This window comes from Zonotrichia albicollis, chromosome 7 (genome assembly GCF_047830755.1).
Source record: "Zonotrichia albicollis isolate bZonAlb1 chromosome 7, bZonAlb1.hap1, whole genome shotgun sequence".
Classification (NCBI taxonomy): domain Eukaryota; kingdom Metazoa; phylum Chordata; class Aves; order Passeriformes; family Passerellidae; genus Zonotrichia; species Zonotrichia albicollis.
Genome location: NC_133825.1, coordinates 26930930 through 26954943, shown reverse-complemented (window position 1 = coordinate 26954943; position 24014 = coordinate 26930930). Strand labels below are relative to the sequence as shown.

The 24014-nt window shown below is 40.7% G+C and overlaps 1 protein-coding gene across 2 annotated transcripts in view; it reads right to left on the bottom strand.

Moving 5' to 3' along the window:
* Positions 1–5274: 5274 nt before the first annotated feature.
* Positions 5275–24014, bottom strand: part of ZCCHC24 (zinc finger CCHC-type containing 24) — a 104843-nt gene continuing 86103 nt past the window's right edge. Inside the window, exons 3-5 of one of the 2 annotated variants that reach the window (XR_012581090.1) lie at positions 17632–17796; positions 5818–9118; positions 5275–5754 (exon numbers count right to left, since the gene is read on the bottom strand). Coding sequence is in view for 1 of the 2 variants with exons in the window: in XM_005481527.4 (XP_005481584.1) it covers positions 9005–9118; positions 17632–17796 (279 nt within the window). In the remaining variant the exon portion in view is untranslated. Of the gene's footprint in view, positions 9119–17631; positions 17797–24014 lie in introns of both variants that reach the window. The other variant, XM_005481527.4, reaches the window with a different exon arrangement.

Below are 24014 nucleotides of genomic sequence, written 5' to 3'. Positions count from 1 at the left end.
CTTTCAAAGCATGCCCATGGTTACTGCTGCTCCTGGTCTCTTTGGCCCTGGAGCTGTGTGCCTGGGCAATGCTGTACCCAGGGCTGTCTCACAGGGTCTGCTCTCTTCCACAGCAGGGCTGGCTGCCTCTGCCACCCTGGGCTGCACGTCAGGGATGCTCCAACACCTCACAACTGCCATTGCCTCTGCTTCAGCTTTGGCCCTTTGGATAAAGACCCCATAATGGCTGACTGAGGTAGGTGTTTCTCAGCATGTTCATTTGCAAAATGTCTTACAAAGCTTGCAAAAGGATTGTGAGAGGTATTAATCCAAGTTGTTTGAATGAGGTTTTGCAGTTTTGGTATAATGACCAGTTGTCTGAGTTTGGTTATCTGAAATGTGTTTGAGATACAGATGTTGAGGAAGAGCAATTGCATTACTTTCAGTAAAACAAAGGTGCTTGATGTGTAGGAGTGCTGGTTGTCCCCACACAGGAGTTGACAAATTCTCTGTTTCTCTGAGTCCAGAAGGTGAACAGTAGAGAAAAGCAAACCTACAATCACAAACTACATATGCTGATCAAGAGTAAGAATTTTATATGATCCAGTTAAGAGGTTTCTTTAGTTCTTAGTGGAAAGACCTGGCTGTCAGCATTCAGCCCTTGGTGTTTTGAGTTCCTTTTTCCTTGCCAACATCTCTTGGGTGCAGACTTTTGCAGAGGGGTATGGAGACAGGAGCAGCCTTTTAAACATTTGACTGTGTTATATGGCAGTGAATATTCCCCTTCCTAGTTGGGATTTTGGGTCTAGTTTGCATGCCTACTATACAGTGGGAGGATCTGAGGAGAAGCTTTTGGTGTGATGTGACTAACATGAGGAGCAGGAGCCTTGGTATGCTGTTTAAATGGGTTTTCATTTAAGAATAATGAAACAGCTTTTTATTTTGAAGTATCAGTTTTATATCAAATCCCTGTTAATGAAAGCACTATTATTTTCCTGTAGTGGGAATCATTTGGCCCTTCCCTTGCAAGCAGGTTGGTGCATTGTCTCTTGACCTCGTTCACACAGAACAGGAAGTGGAAATGCTTTGGCAATGAAAATGATGGAAGAGTTGTTTTTGTTGATGCAATATCATTTGTTTTCATCTACTTTTGTTTTAAATATGAAAATGTTATTTCTTTGAGGAATCATAGAAAATGTGGTAATAGGGAGCTAAGACTTTTGGTTCTCCTCAGCATGTTTTCTTGTCTCAGTTAAGTGCAAAATCTGAGGTGTTTGTGGGTTTTTTGGGAAGCCCCAGGTCTTCTGTAAAAAGAGAGATGCATTTCAGTTCTGAGCTTGGCTTTGTGGCTTGTGTTTGTTATGGGAAAGTGCTGTAGCCAAATTTTAAGTGAAGAAGTGAAGTACGTTTTATTAAAAAAAAAAAAAAATTACCAACAAGTTCTGAATATGTGCTTTCCCTTTCCATGGGGCTCAGCTGGGGATGTATTTCACCATTTGATGAAATAGTTACTGTTTTTGAGGCTTCAGAACTGTACAATTCCTTCTCAACCTCTTCTCCCAGTATAGCCTAACAATGCACAAATGTGGATGTGTTTTTGCTCTCTCTCATGTGGACTGAATGAGGACTCAAACCCAGAAATCAGATTTGCTATGTGATAGAAATGGTGTCAATGTGGTGAAGATCTCCAAGTGGCAAATACACAGTGTGTTTTCTATGGATGATCAGGCATAAAAAAAATGTGTGCTGGTGTGTCTAATAAAATTTTTCTGCTTGTTTTAAATGAAGGCGATCTCTTGTGTTAGAGGCAGGATACGTAAAGTCCAAAGTTAATTTCTTGACACCCTTATTTTAACTTCCAGTCACTACAGTATTGTCAGTCTCAGGATAAAAGTACTTGCCACTGAACTTTGGCTGGGAGTGTGAGAAGAGCATTGCTAATACACAACAAGCATTTAGTAGGTCTAGTTCTTGCTAGCTTCTTGTGTTTGCAAAGAATGATGAATGCTATTTTTCACTACAGCAACTTTCTGGCACGTAAACTTTCCTATCCAACCAAAGGCTACAAGTGCGCTTTGATTGTAGAAGGTTTTCCTTGAGAAGGAGTAGGCTGTTAAGAACAGGAGCAGGCACCACTAACCCAAGGTGTCCCTCTAGCAGTGCAGAGCTGTTACCCTGATGTGACCAGGCTCCTTGCAGCACAGGAACTCACTGCAGTGGAGAAATCATCTTCCCATGGTTTGGGTCATGGCTGGGGTAGGGCAGCTTTGCTCCTCAGGCACCAGACTGTGGCTGGCCAGGCCATAGCCAGGAACACACTGCAGCTGGGAGTAAATTGTCACAGGAAGGAATGTTCAAGAAAACCATGCCACACTCTTGTTGGTTTTTTTGCAATACTTTAATACAGCATTAAAATGCTAGAATACTAGAGGAAAGCTGTATACTATCCAGCAAATAAGGCACATGTCGGAATGCCATTTTATGGACAATCCACAACAGAGGTTTTACAGTCTCAGTAGCAACACAGTCACCAGATGAGCAAGCTGTCATCTTGATTGCTGAAACAGAACTGGTACCTCTGAGGCCTTTGTCCATAGGTTTTGTTTGTTTTAGCTGTACAAGTTTATTAACAGTTACAGAAAAAGAAATTACACAATTTGCCAACTGAATCTGACAAGGTCAGTGGGTACAGTTAAACAAATGTAATAATCATTAGGTTAATTTTTTTTAAAGCTGAAGAAATTCATAAAATAGTGTTAGTTTTAGCACTATTACACAATGCAGTGAGTGCTGTACTAAATAACCTTTTAAAGGAAGCAAGAATCCAGTATAGGGCTGGGCTGACCTCCCATTTTAACATGGTAAAATATCAAACTAAAAACTCAATCCTTCATAATATAATCAAACTACATGAAATGTAAAGTGTAAAATGCTTCGAATACGTGCACATGCATATTCTATATTGCTATCAGTTCTAATTAAAATAAACGTAAATCCCTACAATAATCTACTTCAATCCTTTTCTCTTACATCCTTTGATTGATATTATTGCTATAGATGATACTGCATAGCTGAGCTCACAGTCTGCAAAGAGTTGTGAAAGTCAAGTTAAACAGTGTCCCAACCAACTTTCTTCCCCTCTAGTCACGGGGAAGGGAAGAGCCACCATTTGAAACCCACCACTTGTGCTTCGGAGCTCCTGAGAGCGGAGTCTCCACGGTGCTTCCAACACCGCTGTGTCCCTCACAAGGCCATAAAGTGACAGTATTCTGATATTTGCTCCTCACTTGCTACATGTCTAGTGATAGCTTTTCTAGCACTCGTTCCCCAAATACACATAAATAAACCGTATAAGCATTTTCATATAAGTCTAAGCACTTGAATAATACACTGGTTACTTAATACTGATATTTTCATCCAAGGATAACAAAAACAATATGGCTTAAAGAATTGCAAGGTTTTTTGTCAGAATTATGTACCAACTTTCATATAATATTTTATGTAGACAATATTTCCTTCTTAATGTAGTTCTGTTGCATACTTTATACAGACAAAAGCATTGTAAAAAAAAACGTAAATTATTTCCATAAATATTTTCTTGAGGATACATCCTTAGTTCTGCAAAATACTGCAAAATACTTAAGAAAACTCTTACCTCCGTTAGTATCCTAGTTGAGAGGAAGGCCCTTCTGAAAGCTTCCCAATTGTAAAAACTTTGCCCAAAAAACAAACAATACTTTTTTAAAAAGGCCCTCAAATATATACAAAAAGTTACTGCAAAGAGTTTCCAGATAACAATTCAGTATTATAAGAAATATTTGTAACCATTCAAAAATTTTAACATCTAAAAAGGTTTCCAAAATACACACATAGTATTAAAAAAAAAATTGAAAGAAACTCTATGTCAAGTATAACTCAAGATAAATACACATCTGCAAGTAAAACTGTAAAATACTTCATACAGGGGTAAACATTTATATCAATCATCTATAGCTAGTAACTGCACACGATTGTCCCTTTGAAATTCATCCTAGAAACACAATCCATCATCCCTATATCTAAGATCTCAAACAGCCCTCTGAGCACTTGAGCGATATAGCAACCTCAATGGACAGCACTGGTTTTGCAGATAAGAAAGAGATATGGGTGGAAGCCCACTTGGGAGTGGAGTGATATCTGAAAGAATGATTTTTCTATGGGGATAGTTCAATCACATTTTAAAATATGTTGGCAAAGGCAAGTGGAAAATATATGTCTATCTGCTTAACTTGAAAAACACGTGTTGGTGATTTATTGCTTACTGTTCAGTAGACAACTCTTAGGATCCAGAATAGGACAAAAAAAAAATCTTCTGTGTGACTGCAGGACAAAGACCACCAGTCTATGGAGTCTGACATTTCCAAAAGCTCTAAACTTTTAATGTTTTAAGTAGGTTTTGGGTTTTTTTAAAAAACGCTAGAGTGTCACAGGTATGCAATCCATGTATAATCTAAATTTCTTGTTATATAAAAAGGTAAAATGTACATAACACTTTTAGGTATAAGGCTTCTCTCAGACATATGTAACTTCACATTTTTAGTTTAAAAACTAAGTCCCATATAATGGGGAACTTCAAAATACACCTATTTTCAGAAAGAATATATACTCTTGTGTATTTATCTGAAATTAAATAGCAACTTTGAGACAAAAATGCCTCAAACATTGCTTGTGTGGCATAATTTTGCATCTGTTGTAGCAGCAGTAGTAACTGGCTAAAATGGGGCTATCCTTTAAACGACTAGGATATTTCTTCATTGCCTTTAAATGAAGAATTTGTAATACCTTCATTTGTAGCCTCATTAGGTTAAAGCAGCTAAAAACCTATGACACACATTTCAAATTTCTTAAACATTTTTCCAGAGGTGTGCCAAATTTGACATGAAATGTTATGACCAACTCATTAAACAAATTGCAGGGTGTTTATTTGTTTGATTGGCTTTTGTTGCTGGTTTTAAAGAAATAAATGCAAGTTTAAAAAAAAAAATTTAAAAAAAGGTGAAAATTTAAAAAAAGAATAGGACAGAATATATTGGTGGGCTGTCAACAGCAAGCATCTGAGGATGAAAATCCAGTTTGCAAATAAATGCACAGAGCCAAACTGCTCTCAGGTACATCCCTAAAGAATACAAAGTTTAGGGAGACCTGTATTGATTTAAAACTCTTTTTGTTGATGCTTGCTTCACTCCTGCCAATACTGTCTACTAATGCCTTCAACAATTGCTAGATGATGCTCTCTGTGCAGAGCTAGAGAACATCAGAAAGCAGTCACTAAAATTTAAAAGATAAATCAATTCCTCATTTTTCCCATCAAAAATCTGCACCTTTACCATTTTTTTTTTTTTTCTAATTTGGAAAGAGCTGGTTAGATTAGGTGATTTCCCTTTGTGTGGGGAGGGAGGGGGTAGAAGTAATCTTTATTTTGTAATCCATCATCCTTTCTTTCCTTTGAAGTAAAAATTCAGACATGTCCCTTCTGTGCCACTAACTAAAACCCAATGATCATAAGCTGTTACACACAATTATGTGGATGTGTTTTTCCAGCCGCTCCCACTGCACAGGCTCAGTGTGGAGCGAGTGCTCGGGCCTCGAGCTGCAGTGCCGGCGGCCCGGCCGTGCAGGGAGGGACGGGGGCTTCGAGCTCGGCGCTCCTGCCCTGCCCGGGCCGGGCTCAGCCTGCGCAGGGAGGGACGGGGGCTCCGAGCTCGGCTCTCCTGCCCTGCTCGGGCCGGGCTCAGCCTGCGCAGGGAGGGACGGGGGCTCCGAGCTCGGCCCTCCTGCCCTGCCCGGGCCGGGCTCAGCCTGTGCAGGGAGGAGATGCCCGGGCGGGATCCGAGCTCGGCGCTCCTGCCCGGGCCGGGCTCACCCTGCGCACGGAGGAGATGCCCGGACGGGATCCGAGCTCGGCTCTCCTGCCCAGGCCGGGCTCACCCTGCGCACGGAGGAGATGCCCGGACGGGATCCGAGCTCGGCGCTCCTGCCCGGGCCGGGCTCAGCCTGCGCAGGGACGCGGTTCCCGCTGCCCCCGGCACCGCCGGATCTGTGCCTCGCCTTAGGCAGTAAAACCACGGCAGTGTCACTCCGTGCTTCCCCACACCTTGTGTTCTTCATCTGCTTCCCCCCAGCGCTAGGGCTGGGGGAGATCTGCTCTCCTCTTTGTTACAGATATGCTAAGTATCCCTTAAATTATATGTCTCCTGCCTAGGAACACATCCATAATATAAATACTGAACTCTCATATGTATGCTCTCAAGAGTTATTATGCTACACTTATAGACGTTGTGTTAAAGTAGATAACGTGTGTTTTTAGTATAATCTAAAAATCCATAAACTAAAGGCATTGCCTTGCAGTGTTGAATATGGATAAACAATTCTTAATAGGGCACTGTCATGAAAATACCAATGCTTATAATGGCATCTTTTAGTCAGCTTTTTGTCAGAACCTGCTGGTGTGTGATCTAGTGATACAGCTATATCAAGAGTTGTGGTATTTTACTGGTTTTAGTGGTTATCATAACAGGGAGATAATTTCAGTACTGAACAAAATGTTTGATAGCAATATCTTAGTTTCAGGGAGAAAATAAAATAAGGTTTTCTCTTATCTTCATCTAAGAGGGTTTTTCTACATGTTGTTTAGCTAGATGTGAACCATCTAGGTGATTTTTTTTGTTCCTGTACTATTAAGTGCTCAAGAGCAAAAAATAGATCTGGTCTAAAATGCTCCTCTTTCAAAATTACTCATGCTTGAAACAAACTATTGAGATTAATCCTAGAGGTCAAGCTTAGAAAATCCACCCCTAGATTTGCTTGTGTATTTTCTTATTTGTATGGACAGATTAGTATCTTTGTTGAGAGAATTTTTCTCTAAGTTAATTTGTGAATCTCTGCAAAAGAATGTGTTTGCATTTGAAAATGCTAAAACTGCATATCTTCACTGAGGCAACTGAACTGTTTATTAGTGTTACTCTCAATAATATTATTTTCAGCTATTTTAGTTGGAGTTGCTAGCTGGGCAAAAGTAGTTTCCACGTGATTAATTTAGTTAATTCTATTTTAGCATTACACAGCACTTTTCATCCAGTGATGCCAAAACACTTAAGAGATATTAAGTAAACCTCACAACTCTCCTGTGAGGTAGGTATGCTAAAGTATTATTACCCCCTTTTTGCAGTTGGGGAAACTGAGATCCAGAAGGATCTTGTGACTTGCCCAAAATCAGGGAGCTATGGGAGAGTTGTGGTCAGAAGCCAGGAGTCAGGATGCTTATCCATTGCTATGAGCAGCAGGCTGGGTCACTCAGGCTGCCCATAAATAATAGAGTTTTCAAGACATGTACCTGCCACTCCCACCAAACAAGCAGATGCAATTTTGCCCTGCTTATAGCAAAGCAGGGAAATGACAAGAGCTGGACCCTGCAGCAGATTTGTCAGGAGCTTCATGTTCCCTAGGTGAATACTCATGATAAGTTCTCTACTTTCTTTATAAGAGCTTGTCTTGACATACTGGTAACATCCTGCTATCACTTGGCATAAACCCCCCACTTTCTTTGCATTACAGAGCTAGTCCTCAGAACACATTTAGTTCACATCAAGTTATTTAGGATTTAAAGTATTTTCTCTAAGTATCATTCACACAAATCAATCTCCCTAAAGGAAACTTCATAAAAATGTAAATTGCTGATGTAAACCCCCCTCCCCCCAACCTCAAACATTATTCCTCTAATTTTTTAATGAATGCTACAAATTAATTGCTTGTTGAGTCCTTTTGCCAATGTACTCTCACGTAGACGTACAATCAGGATACTGTCTCGAGGTACTTTCAGTTTGCCAATCCCTGACAAGATATTCTTTGCAGCAGGCTGTCCCTGTGCAAAGTTCTACCTGAAATGGGGCAATGAAATATAATTCCTAAATTTCTCCCCAGGTATGTAGGTCTTCTTCAGGAAGACATAAAGAAAGGGGGTTATATAGAGTGTTCTCCATGCCTTAAAACACCCCTATGGCTAACATGTTTCATATAATTACAAATTTCTATAGTAGAAAACAGGACATAAAAATATTTCCAGCAAGTGGCTTTTAAAATACTATAAATAGTAAGTTTGGCTAATCTTTTAGTTAAGGATATTGGGGTCAGTTTGAAGTATTCTTATCCCCTTATTCATAGTAAATTTAGTGTGCTTGTAGCCTAATGAACATGTCATGCACGTAGAAGGGGCCATGTTAGTGGGATTATATGACAAGAGAAGGATCTGGTAGTTGCATTTGCAAGCCAATTTTGTCTCCTACAAAAACCTCTTGGAATCTTATGGCATTCCCTTCCTACCCAACCCACACCCCTCAAACAATTATTCACTTTTTTTTTCATGTCCTGCAAAAATTGTTTTGCCTAAGCCCTGCCCAAGAGAAACAAATAGAAAAAAGTCCAAGAAATCAGCAGCACAAACTCTTAAGACTTTCTAAAACTGGGAAAGCAGTAATTCCCCTTTTATGCTGTGGCTTGTTTCATCTCCCTTTGTCTTGTCATATAATAAGAACAGTGTTCATATTGTGGGTGAGTGCTTACGATTAGTGGCCCCACAGTTACTGAACCTCTGCAAAAGCCATACATGTAACAAATATTCCTTGCGAATATTATTCCTTGCCTTTTGAAAAGTACTTCATTTCACCTGGCTGTGATATAGGGTCTGTGTAAACAATCAGCAGAACCTGTAACTGTAGTTCTGTTGTGAACATCATCAGTAACACCTTATGTGTGTACATATATACATTTACATATATATGTATACAAATCATAGTCCTGTAAATACCTATTGCATGCATGCACATGCACAGGAGAAATGTTACATTCTATTAATGGTAAGGCATATTATTAGATAGGCAATATTGGCAATTATTTTAGCTTTTATCTTGATCTGTTGTGCTGCTGTTGATGGCATGCTGCCAGAGAATCTCTCAGGATGATGGGGATGGGAAGAGGCCACGGTGAAGGTTTATTGCACACGGCGGCAGTAGTAGCCCAAGACTTTGCACTTCTCACACAGGTGCTGGGGGTGTTCTTTGCTCTGGTCTGACACATCCAGGCCATCCGGCTTTTCCAGGGGTCTCTGCAGTGGTGGGAAGGAAATCAGGTTATATCCAAGGTTTTTTCCTTGGTACTCTTTATGCAGCATGTGAAGTCTACTGTTAGGCCCTAACTGAGCTTTCTACTGGTAATTAAAAAGGTGCCATGTTCCTTTCCTGAAGGTCTGGAGTGATTTTTTCAGCCCTTCAGCTCTACGTTGGTTCAGAGTGACCTCACAATTCAATGTCATTCTTCATAAAGGTGCTGTTAACTTTGTTGCAGACAAATCACAAAAATACTGAATTGAGGACTTCATTTCTAAAAAGCAGTAACAAAAGAGTTCATTTGCTTAGCTCCAGTAACTTAGATGTCCCAAAGGCACTAACAGCTAAAGCCTGGGAATCCCATTACCCAGCAATGCAGAGCAGGGATTATCAGTGCTAGGACTAGCTGCTACATGAAGAAAACTGTCATACTATGCACAGATATTACATAGCTAAATGGTGCTTTCCCAATAAGTAGTCCCATGGTTTTGAGGCTGAAAGTTTTGAAGCAGAGCAGCTGCAAAGCTTTTAATAAAATTTTAAAAAATTCCAAACTTAAACAAAAACAAAGCAAAATCCAACATCATGACACAATCCTTTGCACTGAATCTGAGTAATAAATTATGTACTTTTAATAATATTCATGAAATCAGCATGTTGGAGGAAATGAAGCTGATTCATAGTTATTAGGTATTTGTGCTTTCACTTTTCATGGCATGTAAAAGGCCTCACAGTCATTCTGAAAATAAAATACCCAAGTTAAATATTGTGACAAAGTCAAAGGTTTGGGAAGTCTGGTAGGTAGGGAAGTGATAGAGATGTGAGGTAGAAGTTAATAAAGTGTACCATTTGCTTGGAAAACACTCCCAAATTCCCTAACCCATAATTGATCTGTTTTCATGAAATGTATCTGAAAGGCTGTTTCATTGCACAGTGCCATGAAGGCAGCAGTTCTTCATGGGACTGTGGTAGACACAGCATGTGATGTGAAATCTGAAAACTAGCAAGCTTCTCACTGTTTTTACAGGGATATTAGACCCTTGCTTATATCTTCAAAATGTGATTCTTGGAGCAGTGGGTGAGTAAATAAAAATTACACCATCTTGGCCATTTATGTCTTAACACCTCTCTTAATCTTAAAGACTTTTCTTTACCTGTAAGGTCTTAAAGTACACCTGATCATTTAAGATTTCATTTGTAAGTTCTTTGTCAAGCCACCTACCTGAAACTCTGTGGACAGGAACAGAGATATTCAAAGCTCTTTTTTTGGCTATGTAATACTGCAAGAACTGCTCATAAATCGGGGAGTAGAAGGGTTTCTCTCTCTGAATAGCTAAAATGATGCAAAACATATTGTATTTTTTTGAACAAGGGATGTCAGTGAATTCTTGCTTGCTTGTACTGGATTTTAGATGCAACACTCTTATGTTGCACATCTAGGCAGAACAATATATAGGAGTGATTCAGTAGTGATTGGCAATAGTTTGTTTCTGAATCAGTGTTTTGAACCATGATATTGTCCTGCACCGTGTAGGTCTTTGAGTCTAACTTTATTTACATTTCAACTGCAAAGTGGATTTCCTGTTTCAGATGAGGAAAGTAGATGCACTCTTTATGTCTGAATGCCCTGCAACCCTACTGAGCTTTAAACATTTCATGTCACTATGTTGAGATTTGAGATCAGAACCAGCAATTCTGTTCCTAAGTTTGCAGTCCAAGCACTGGTCCAGATGCTGCTTATTCCACAAGACAGGCAAGTTGAATAAGTGTGCTTGGTCAGAAAACTGCCTTTCTACCTCATCTACCACTTATTCCACCAACATCTGCCCACAAATATTCTTCAAGAATTTGCATTACATAAATATACAAAGATGAAGCGCAGGTTCTGGAGTCCCAGGGGTTAATTTACACTCTTGAACAGCGAATGAGAGTTTTGAAATGCTACACTCGAAACAGGCTATTGTCAAATAGCTCTGATTGCTTCTACATGCTAGCTGTGCTCTGATTAAAGAGAAAAATACAGCAGTTATCATGTTTATTGATATAAGCCAGATTTTTTTTTTTTAATATGCAAGGCCTTGGGAATCATTTTTCCTGGAAATAGTGCAAAGGACATTGGGAATGCCTTGAAGCGCCAAGAGTTTTTGGATGGTTTTCAGAAACAATAGCTCTCCGTAGTTTGCTTTCCCCCAGCGTTGATTGAGCTCAGCTTTTTGGCCTGCAAAGCATTTTGATTTCAGAACTGTTATTGTTACCAGTATGTTACGACACAGGCTGGGGAGAGAGGGGTTACAAATGCAGGAAAGCAGGTTGCCAAGGGCCATCTGGAAGGCACGAAGCTGTGCAGAGCCCAGGCTGCACTTCTGGTGAGGTGGTGGAGGGCTGAGGCTTTGAAATTGGTAGTGTACTTGTGTGGTTTGTGTCTCAAAACCATTTCAACCCAACTTTTGCATAAAATGAAATCCCACTTCATCTCCATTTGCCGTTTTCTCTTCATGGGTTTCTTGCACCCTGAGTATCAAGTGTTCTTGTCCTGCTGCTGTCAGTTACTAATTGAGGAGAACCTAAAAGTAATAACCTTATACTCCTGGGCCTTTTCTTACACCATGCCAAAAGTGTAGGATGTTAGTCACGGAGCTGTGTGTCCATCAGGGCTGGGCTCATCCCCAGCTCTGGTGTGATGGAAGGAGAGGGCACTGGCACAGGAGTGTGCAGCAGGGCCTGGCTGTTGCACGCTGTGTCAGCTCTGGGGCTGCCCGAGCTCTGCAGGAGGCACCAGGAACTGAGGAGGCTGCAAGAGCCCTGCACTGCCTCCGAGCACTCAGCCATGCACTTGGACAGGGTGTGGAGAAGGGGACAGGCTATTTGGCTGAAAAGTTAACTCTTTTTCTTAGAAAGCAGTGAAATGGGGCTTGTAGAACAACAGTAAATCCTGCTATGTTCCTTAGGGGAAAGGTATCCTTTTTTCCATTAAATGGAGACTTTAACTGTAAAAGCATCCGTAGTTGTGTTCTTCCGGACTTCACTTTTGTGCATCTTTGTTTAATTTTCTCCTGGTAGTTGCAGGGTGGAAATAATCTTGTGCAGCTCCACCAGGAAAGCATTTGGTGGTGGTGAATAAAGATATTGCCGCAGGGGAATGAAGCTGACAGAAATTCATATTTATATATCAATTCCTGACCTGCAAATTAACTTTTGACTATGAGTTAATGCTGTTCCAGTCTAGATGTACTGCATGACCTGTGCATTCCCCAACAGTCAGCTGAAACCCCAAAGATCTCAAACAAAAAACTCACCCTTATGAAGTGTTAGGTGTTAAAGAAAGCATCACTAGGACATCCTGAGGGAAATTGCTTCCACTAAGGTGTAGAATGGAATAATGTGCCTGTTTCTGTTTGTATTTTCTGCTGTGGAATGGAACAATTTAATTGCACCACTGATGGATAGAGGATCACATCAGAATTCAAATGAGAGAAAACACTTAAAAATAATTTTCTGGACTCATTTACATCAAATCTTAATGCAGCAAATGTGATGATTAAATGTCAGATTAGGAATGTGAATAGAAAGATTCTGCAGCTATTGCTGGCAGGATAATTGTTAGGTTAACAGTCTTAAGGAGCCATGCTTCTCTCAAGAAACATATGATATTGTGAATTTGTAACTTTTTAGTCCAATAAAAAAATTGGGCCCTGGGGAAGAAAAGATTAAGTGCAATGTCCATTCTTAAGCAGCAGCCCCTCTGCTTTTCTATCTGCCTGGGGGAAGAGAGACATGACCAAGGCCCTGGGCTGTCGCCGTGAATCCAAGAGACAGTGATAAGAAGGCAACAGATCAGAGGCAGGATGCTTAAAGAGAGCAAGCAGGCTCTGTCAGCAGCATGCCTCTGGGACAGGCCAGCTAGGAATGAATGATAACAGCATGAGGGAAATGGTGAAAATCTCTTTTTTAAGAATTCAGAAAAGCAGCAGTCTGAGGTGAAGTGTATTCCCATAGCTGGAGTACACAAGCGTGGGCATGCTGGGGAGGGTTTATTAAATCTAAAGAGTCAAAAGATCATACTTGTAGGCTTCAAGCTGCTGAAAAGTTTATTGGGCTTGAGTGATCATACCCACCCCTCCCCATTACTGAGGGAAGCAAGGTGGCTGTGGTTGCACTCAGATATGGGAATTATGATGAGACCACTGAATTGCCCATGAAAGTAATAACTTGAGTATCATGAGGTATGTATTTACATACCAAATTATTTCCAGTCCAACAGTAAATTCCTGACAGCTGGAAGAAAATAGTGTCCAAGAGGACAAGTCAGTCACCAGATGGCTGGTTCTGCACCAGTGCAACAGCTGTCATCACAAACAGCACTGGCCTTAGCCACAGAGTCGGAGAAGAAGCCTTGATAAGAGGCCAGCCAGGAAATAACCACGGGCGCAGATGTTGCTGCTATAGTAGGCAGGGGAAGAAAATGAGAATTCAGAGCTTGGCATCTGGGCTGTTACACTGCCAAGCATGCTGATGAATGACTATAAGGACTGGCTCTGTTGCTGAAGCAGGGTAAGAAGGAGCATAAACAACCACAAAATCCAAATTCCTTGGAAGAACAGGAGAGGTTTAAGTCTGAGATTCCTGTTTATGTTTAGAGTAGCTAAAGTAACTACCTGGGAAACAACTTCTGAAATGGCTATAGAGCAAATTTGTCTGGATAGCTCTTTAAGTTCCAGTAAGGCTTGAGCTCAGTGGGCCTATGGTTTTTGCTCCATGTTCTGTGCATTCCTGTAAGCACTCCCATGGGAAGGTTTGTCACTTGAGGGAGTGAGGTGAAAATGCAGAAATAGGAACAGAGTGGAATAATTTAGCAAAGCTTGGTTGAGGAGCAGTTTTGCAGCTCAGGTGTGACAATCACCTGATTCCCTACCTGGTGGATGAGCTGGGGAATGAATGTCAGCAGCCCTCCTGTCAGGCCCCTGTGTTACCTCTTGGAATACATGCTCCACCATCTCTTTTAAATACAGAGATTTAGAGCTGTATTTTTAGAGCACTCTAAAGTATATACAGCTGTACAAGTGCTGAGAAGACTTTTCCTGCCCTAGAGAGATTAAAAACTCATTCTCACAGCTAGGCCATGTGGACTAAGAGCATAGGGCTGAATTGAGGCATTCCTTGTGGGGAACTTGCCCAGGATAGTTTCCTGGAGTGAATGAGCCTCCGAGAACAATGAGCAGGTGGCAGGAAAGTGTGGCTGCTCTCCTCTCCAGGGACTCACTAATGAAAGGTATGCATAGGAAATCAAGATTTGAGCATAGCTGCATGAGCCATTCACAGAGCCAACATATGTGCTTGAATGGCTACCCCAGAGCTATCCAGAGTGGAGATTAGGATCTTCAGTACTCTGATATTATTGCCTGAGGCAGTTACATGGGAGTACTTCAGCACCAAACCATTCTTTGTGAGACATGGACAAACCTTACAGTACTGGGAAGTCCATGGGTTTGGGAAAGTGGCTGGGGAAAATGAAATACAGCTACAGAAATGAGGATGGGAGAAAAGGGCAGGCCTGGCAATCGAGAAGAAACTCCTAATTCACTATAATGAATATTGAGCAATCCTGAAATAAGATTTTCAAATTTTTGTCCTAAATTGGGCACATGCATCCTACTTTCCTACAGTGACAGTGATGCAGCCAGGCTTGGTGGCCTGAGATTGGATTTCAGCTATTTAATAGGCTCTGAATGGTTTGATCTGTTCGGTGACAAACTGGGACAATGCAGAGATATTCACTAAGCCATACAAGAGGCTGGGGAAGAATCCTCAGAGGTGACTGTTTTGTCTTGTCTATGCACACACCCCTTCCTGTGTCTGCCACTGCCTGGGACCAGGTGTGGAATGGGGGGGTTGGTTTGACCTGTGTGAGCTTTCCTGATGAATGTACTGAATGGAAACTTTCTATCATATGCCCTCACCAGGGAACTGTGCTCCTTGACTGGTTTAGATGTGGGCTGAGATGTTTATAGTTTTTACAGTTTTGGAAGCTCTTGTAACTTGACAAAAGGTTACTTCATGTTGAGGGACCAGCAGTCATTTTCATCTGCTGAAAAAATGACCATTACTTTTTAAAATTATGTTCCAACATAATTTTTTTGTTAGGTCACAAAAAATGTTTACAAAATGGTAGGGCAAAGAGTACGAATAGGAGATGATGAATTCCAGCACATTGCTGAAGAGAAATATTGACAAGATTGCTTGAAAGGAGAAATAATTTATTTCACTAGAAGTAAATACTGTCTGATCTTGAAAGGAGGTCAGACTGCTACAGTTCATCTGGTTTTTGTTAAACTGAAGAAAAAATTCGATTTATTGATTATTTCTATATGATCAATCACATCATATATTGTGGACATTGCTGTTTTGTTTCTGTCTGCTGTTTTCTTTAACTGCAACACTCGATTTTTTCAAATGGAGTTAAAATGACACAAGGGAATCATGGTGTGTAGGGGGAGGCAAGATATTTTCGCAGCTGAATTAAGTTGGAAAACCTGTTCAGTGGAAGATTCAGATGAGAATGCAAATACTCTGATCCGATATAGTAAATGCAGAAGGCACACATAATTAACTGAGGACATCCACTGAGAGGGAAGTGAGGGCTTAAAAACCTCTAGAAATGCATAGGAAATCAAACATGAATGAGGCCTCTGCCATGGTAGGTACCAACAAGATAACGAAAATCTAAAGAATAAATAGGAAACATATCTGGAAAATGTTAAGGTGGTGTAGCAGTGCTATTTAAAAAAACAAAACAAACAAACCATATTAAGTGAGCAAGACTTTGTTGCGCTTTAATTCTCAAACTAGATATATTGAAATCTAATGAAATTGTTTACTGTGTTTTTACAAAATACAGTTTTTGGTATAAGAGCACCAGTGACTAGATACATTTTTCAAAATGGGGCAGAACAGCTACCCACTTATAAATGTTGATAAATGTTTAGAGAGCCTGGTGTGGCACTGGATGCATGTCCAAGTTCCATGTATGGGATAGCAGACAGGCAGCTGTGCCAAGCAGCAGCACAGACCTCCTGCAGCCTGGCAGCTCTCTGCTGCTGCTGCCTCTGTGCATGAATTGATGCTGCTCCCTTCACTGCCTGCCTGCTGCTGTTGTGGTTCATCAGAAGCAGCACAGGACCCCTCTGGAAGAATGAAAAGGACTAGAAAGGACAACAGTGGTAAGACTGAGAAATAGAAGCAGATGGAGGTGAGGCAGTGACAAAAGTATGTAGAATATTTCAGCTTGAGGGTCAAAGTTGACATTTTGGTGAAGAGCACTAGTGACTGGTTACAAGTTATTTATATTGGGAAGCCTAGCTGAAACGCACTCTTGTCTTGAAAATCTCAGATAACTGCAATACCTGCTGCTGGGACAGGAACACATGGATAGACACGTGCTCCTCCACATCCATGAGTTATGGTGTGCTTAGGGAATAGCATGGAAACAGTGATGGGGTTAACTGTGGAGAGCTGCACTGCATGTGCTGGGATGGTTCCCCAGGAAAGTGCACTGTATGTGGCTTGGTGGCAGGCACAGCTTATGGAAGCACTGCAGATTGCAACCCTCCCACAGTGTGTGTCTGATTTAGTACTGCTTTAGTGCACACTGGACTCCTCCAGCCACACCATGAGGGGCGGCTCTGCACTGTGGCCTGCTTGCAAAACTTTACTATAAAAATGTACACTTCTAAGTCTATAATGCCTCTGTGCAGTGTGGATGGGATACCTCTTGAATGATTTCTTGACCCTTTGAACATCAACATAAATGATGAAAAGAATTTTGAAGAACAAGGTAAATATTTATAAACTTGTGCTATAAATGGTCTTGTGCTATCAATGGTCCTGTAATTTCTCTCACCCTCAAGACCTTACTTCCATGCATGTGATAAGTGACTCAGCCTGGATTTTGGATTTTTTAGATAAGATGTCTAAACAGAGGTTAGAACAAGAGGCGTTGGAAACTCTGAGATTCTTATGTTAAATTAGTGTTGTTAACCAGTGAGTTTTGTAGGCAAGAGTCATCTTAATATTGTTCTCTTTTATCACTACTCTTTGTAAGTGGATATAGCCCCTTGAGAAAATCCAACAAGGGAAAAAAGCAGTACACATGCTGAAACCAGTGCAATGAAACAATAAATTGGTGTAAATATGAACAGAATCAGAACTAGAAGGCCAATTGCTATTGCTGAACTTTTTTTACTCTTAAGATTAAAAAGCCCCACAGTCTCTTTCTTTAAGAAAGACAGGTAAAGATTTTGGGTTTGAGGTATTTGTACTGAAAGAAAGAACATTCAAATTTTGCAACTCTGATGACACCTGTCCAGATTTCCAGGACTGAGACAACTCATCTGGGAAACATTCTCTGTGGTATGTTGCAGCCCATGTCAAGTTCTTTGTGTCTTACCCACTCTTTACAAAGTCAACAGCATTCCTAGCTCCGAGCCTGTTGCCATCAGGTCTGCATTTCTCCTACCTGTTTGTGAGGATAGACATTAATGTGGCACTTGATACATTCTTGTCCCATGTTAGCCCAGGAGTTTCCACTCATCCATTTTCTCTTGCATTTGGGGCACTTATATTCACCAAAGCAGCGTTTCTTGCCCTGGTATGGTGTCAGGCCTTCTCCTTTTGGACGAGCCTACAAAACAAAGGGAAATAGCAATGAATGACTGAAAATGGGTGGGTGTGGGTGTGTGTAGTAGAGAAATAAACATTTTTAAAATTAGGAAACTTTGGATAGAAGATACTGGAGGCAAGTATGAAGGACATGTCCATTTAATGAAGAGTTCATATGTTGAAGCTAGAGTTTAACAGTTCTGAGAGTGGTTTCTCTAAGAAGTATGCAAAAGTTCAACAAAACATAATACTTGTTAGTGACACTGAGTGTTTGGAAATATACCCTTTCACTTTTTGAATAAAATTTTTTTATATTAGTTTCATTATGATAAAATCATCTCTATTGAGTATCTATCACTAGCAATATATATGTCATCAGGGGGAGTAGCTCATTAGTAATAAAGTACTACTTTTTTACTAGAAATTCCAGTGTAGAAATCTAGTCTATTTTCCACTAAAAACCTGTAGTTAAGAAGACTTCTAATACTTCTGCTTTTCACAGCCTATATGTTATCATATGGGAGTGCACAAACTAGGATTGAGTAAGAAGGAAAGACACTCTGATTAGTGGAAATAATAACTTTTATTAGCTTTATCTGGTTTCTGGCTCTTGGTAAATGGTTTCACTATTTCTGCCTTTTGAAGGAAACAGGAAAGGATTCTCAAATGGTGTGCTGTGATGTCTGAATGGTAAATGTCCCTTAAAGAAAGCCTTTTGATCTAGGGAAGCCAGTCGAGTTGACAATGACCGTACGCAAATACCAGGTTTATTTTTTGTACATGCATTCACTCGCTAAAACTTCACTAAAAGTGTGTTGTGCTTAACAAAATATGGTGATGTATGTGGAGATGAGGGTGCTACATCCAGCTGTGCTAGGATAGCTGTAAAGATGAAGCTGTTTTCCCAGAGTCCCTAGCAGGTGTGGAAACACTGTCCATGTCACTGTGTTCAGTTTGTTGCTGCCTAGAGGGAGATACTTTGCCTCTACAGTGGCAGTGCACTATGATCACCAAGCAAAGGGTTCCTTGTCACTTACTTCCATGTCAGGCGTAAGCAGCTTTTCTTTTTTAAGGCTTCCAGATAAAGTTTACAAAAGTGAAGTGAGCCATCATGCTGGGAAGGCATTTGTTTTTGTTTTGGGAGTTTGTACGATTTCTCAGTGTGTAGGTCCAAATTGCTTTCTATGAGAAAACAAGGGTTGCACAAGCAGGTGGTTGGCAGAAGACCTGAGCTTGGCAGGAGCTCTGAGACTCGGGCTCCAGTGGCTGATGGAGATGGTGAACACTGTGTTACCTCCTGGGTCGCATGTGGGAGCGAGAAGGGAAAGGAACATTGAGTGTGCTCTCCCCCGCATGCTGTGGGTGGAAGAGCCGGGGACACCAAACCTACTCCAGCCCTTTTTTTCTTCCTGTAGTGTCAGTAAACAACATTCTCTGGGTTTTTTTCTGCTTATTCCTCAGCATAGCAATATTCTTTAGAAGATTGTATCAGTAGCAACCTCCATTACAAAAAGGCAAACTTCTATAGTAATTTGCTTCTGACAAGCCACTCTAAATATTCGGGCTGACAACAAAGATAAAGCTGACCAGGACACACATATTTACAGTAGTATAGCACAGAGGAAAAAATAATGCATTGATATAGTGAGAAACATTCAGACTGAGTGCTGGCAGGCACTCAGAGTGTAGCTCTCCGACCCGTGGTGTCCCTTGATAAGAATGAGAGATTGCAACTGAATGTAGTGCAGGAAAATGTCAATTTATGGAGACAGCCTTATTGTGGATACTTAATTTGGTTCTGCCTCTGAGGAGCTCATAGCACAACTCAGTGTAAGAACCAGCCACTTGCTCTCTTCATTTAGAAATTCTTATGGAATTGAACAGGAAATGTGTCCAGAGAGCTCCTGTGTTTTAGAGACCTGCCCTCTCCTCCTGAGGCATCACAGATTGTTTTATTTGCAGTTTCTAGGGAAGGGGGGGGGGGTTGTTATTGAATGGAAGACGCATTATTTTTGATTCTCTGATTAAGTCACCCTCTGCGTGAACTCCTCCTGCAGCCAGACTTGAAAATGCAGCTCAGTGCCCCTACCAAGCAGTGGTCCTTTCAGAAAATGTGCAGTTCATAGGGTTCATTATTTCCAAAAGAAATAGCACTGACTTTGGAGACAGAGTACATCTTGGAAGTCTTGTAAATGTTTACAAAGAGTATTTGAACATAACACTCCCACAGTAATATGTTATGTCAGTCCTAAGGAGCATTTAAACATCAGACTCCCACAGCAATATGCTGTGCCAGCCACATTTCCCAGATGGGAAACTTTCAGAGACGGCCACTTGGGCGGGCCAGTGACTGTGGCTTTGTCCAGGTCACGTGCGTGACTTCAGAGACACCAGTGCCCTGAAACTCTGCCCTCACAAATGCACAGGGAGCACTGAAGATACTGATCTGTGGAGTCCTCTGTGCGTACAGCTAGGCACCAGAAATGGAGGCTTTTAATCCAGATTAAAAGCTACTTCTAAAATCTGGTTTCTCCAATTTTCTTGGTAAATGGGAAGCAGAACCAGGAAAAGAATGTAGGAGGCCTGACTCTGTTGGTTATTTCCTGTTATAATTACTAGACTAAACTTTTGGTTTATTTTTATTGTAACTTTTTGACTGTCACAGCTCCCTCCTCAGTCAGTGACTCTAATTAGTTTGTTGGCAAAGTTACAACACTCTCTGTAGGTGTTTTGTCATTCTGCTTTATGGATGTTTACACATTTCCCTAATAGATATTATTTTCCTTCCCATATCTTCAGTTTCCCAAGCTGTGCCCCACAGGGAATTTAGACTTACAAACAAGCAAGCTCATTTTCTCTAGTGGGAAACATCATTAGGAACCACTGACAGCAGTGAAGGCAAGTCTCCAACTCCCTCCACCCTGCAGAACCAAGCAAAACAGGTATTTGACAGCATTTGGTAGAAGGCAAAATCTGAGTGTGATACTCTAATGGCCTGGGAGATCTGAGGCTGGGTATTCTGGTTTGTTTGTTGTTGGGGTTTTTTTTGTAGCTGTTGGTTTTTTTTTTTTTTTTCTTGATTTTTTTTTTTTTTTAATTCAAAGTGTCTGGCTCCAGCAGGAGCACAGCTGAATTGCATAAACATTTCCAAGAAACAGCCTGCTCCTTGGCACAGAAGCAGCCAGCCCTGCCCACAGGGTGCTCGAGCACCCGGTCACTCTGCAGCTGAGGTATCAGTGCTCATTCAGCTGGAGGGCAAGAACTATTTTCACCAGAGGTTTTTTCCTAACTAAATGCCAAAAGAGAGCAAGAAGACACTTTGTGTCGTTTTGTATTAACCTAAAAATCTTTACTTTACAGTAAAAGTACTCTCCTATTCTCTCTCCAGCCCAGCTCCATTTGAATGGTGGTTAATAATAGGCTTTGGTTGACGTTTAGATCCTGCAATTCCTGTACTGAGCATTCTCTTCTTACTCTGTTTGCAGACAGGGATTTATTTATGTGCAAAGTTAATCTGGAAAGTTATGCTCCTTTTCATAATGGTACAATATTTTGTTGTTACCATATTAAAATACACTGTCCCATTGCTTGTAGGCCCAGGTAAATCTTTGACCTGGTTTCAATCCTTGACTGCAAAAACTTGGTATGTCTGCATTCAGATGTTTCAAGGATTTACTGCATCCTGGACAGGATCAAATCCAAACAGATATTGCTATGAAGACCAGAAACTAGACATTGCATGAAGTATGTCTCAATGTCAAGATGCAGGTATTAGGGAGTTTTGTGATGTTTTGATTTGGACAAGCACTGACACAACTGCCATCACCTTTGCAGGTGTACCTAGTCAGTGTGTGTGTTTGCCTTGGCTGGAAATAACCAGTGTACAAAGCCAGTGAATTTTGTGTGGCACAGTAACAAAAATTACCTCAATATTCCATCCCTCACTGACACCCAGCTGTCTCTATTTTTCATCTTCTTTCTTTCTTGAGCCAAAACCACAAATTTGCCATCATAAGATTTTAAAAGTGTTTAAGTTGAGTTTTTCTGCTGGTAACTGGCCAGTCCAGCGCTCTGTCAACCTATCAGAGAGTGCATCTCTTGAGGGATCTGCCAAATCACTCAGCAATGACGTACATAATAAAGGACTCTCTGCTTTCCCTAAACAATTCCCTCAAAGTATCAGTTTGCAGAGTCAGCAAAAACAAAACATGCCCCTCTCCCCCAACATGCCCCGCTTAAAACTAGATTCATTATAAACAACATGAGGCTGAGTTTCCTCAAAGCAAAATGCAGAGACACAATTGAATGTTTTTCTTCCACTCATCTCCCCCCAAGTTTGTTTTACACAGCTGAAAGGGCTCTGTACAGCACAGGAAAAGATGAAATCAGCTTAACATTGGTAGGTGGATCCCCTTCACAGGACAACTCTGAGGGTCTGTTTGTAAGCATGCTTTATCAAATGAACAGAAAAGGGTAATAGCAAACAACAGCTTGATGCACTGACTGGCTTCTAAGTGGTTTGTGGGAGTGGGAGGGTCAGAGATCTGTTTTGAAATGTGAACACTCCAACACTCTCAACTGAAAGTCAGCACAAGGGATATGGCATTAAAAATGCCCTATTACTGTTATTGTGTACTGCTGTAGGTGCCTATCATATCTTTTAATAAAGAGATGATAATGCATCCCTAAGAGGTTCAATTAGAAAATTAAAAGTATAAGGACTGATTCAGTGTACTGGGTGTTGTGGCATTCTAGTCCTGAGGCTGCAGCAAGTTGCACAGTGTTGGGAAATTCACAGAAGTGCTCTGACCTGTCTCAGCTCTGTGCATACTGTGTAAAGAATGAGGACACACTTGCACACTTATGCTGAAATGGCACATAAAAGGGAATCTTTGGATTGGTCAACTTTTTTTTTTTCCTTTTTCCTGCCTCACTTTTGTGCTCATCTAAAATCTTGAGTGTCAGCAGAATACAGAGGCAGATAGGTGATGTGTTTAGGAATGACACTGCTGAGGTCTGACACCAAAGACTTCTGAGGTATTGATTTAAACCAAGAGGCACTACATCTTTAATTTGTATGTGCAATATAGAAAGAGCATCTAGGGGATACAGAAACCAAACTAATGCTTTTTTGGCTTTGTCTCTAGTTTAGTTTGTGTGTTAGTGATATAATGGGAAGTCTTGATACAGGTCTGTTAAGGGAAAAAATGCATAATGGTCAGAAAGGCTCTTCACTACAGCATTACTATTTAAATAGAAAATTCTATGTGTTTTGCTGAACAATAGGAATTATGAACTTCTAGTTGTATTGGATATTTCAGATTAAAGATTTATGATAGATAAAATTATATCTGAGCAAGACATGGCTGAAAAGTAAAGAAAACTTAAGCTTGTTTGTGTAGCTCAAAAGAGGAGGCCAATATGTGTTTTATTGGACTGGGATTTTCTTAGGTGACTTGTCTGTGGCATGGCTTAGGGCTACTTCAGCCTCTGACTGGGGAGTCTTCTGTACAGTTTTCCTACCTCTGCATCCATAGAAACTGACATTTAATTGAGTTGAGTTGAAGCTCGTTGGTTGTTGCTGATCTGAAACCTTTTGTCACACATGTGCCACTGAGGTCCCAAATAATGAAGCTGTTGCAGTCAGGTAAAGTGTACTTTTCTCAATTTCCCAGGATCAGAATGTAAAAGAAATGCAAGTTTGTGCAGTGTGCAGTACAAACCAGCATTGTTTTTTATTTTTCTTGAAGAAATACCCTATTTCTGCTGTTCCAAACATTTTCACTCCCCAAGTCCTAATTTTTGGGAGGATTTAAAAGCATATTGATTAAGCTGTGTCAATGAAATTTTACAGGTTAATTTTTATATGATAGAAGCCAATGTATGGCTTGAGTATGTACTTCTTGGTTACTTTGAAAAACCAGTGTTGTCAACAGTGTTGTGTGTGTTAACTGTGGTTTTGATCTAGTTTCCACAAAGGTAAACCAAGAGAAAGGTTTAGCAGTTTGTTACTAAGAACACACATATAGTTTCTGATGATGATTAAATCAATAGGCATAGTTGTCATGGACATGTTGATCATAGTCTAGAAATCCAAGAATCTGGCTTGGCAAATATTCCAACTGTTAAATCAATATCTGGTTTCACAGTTTTTTCAGAGTCCTAGCCATGCTGTCAGGAGGAAAGATATGATATCATTACTGTGCTAAGTTAGTTTGAAGATGAACAGTTGCTAATTGG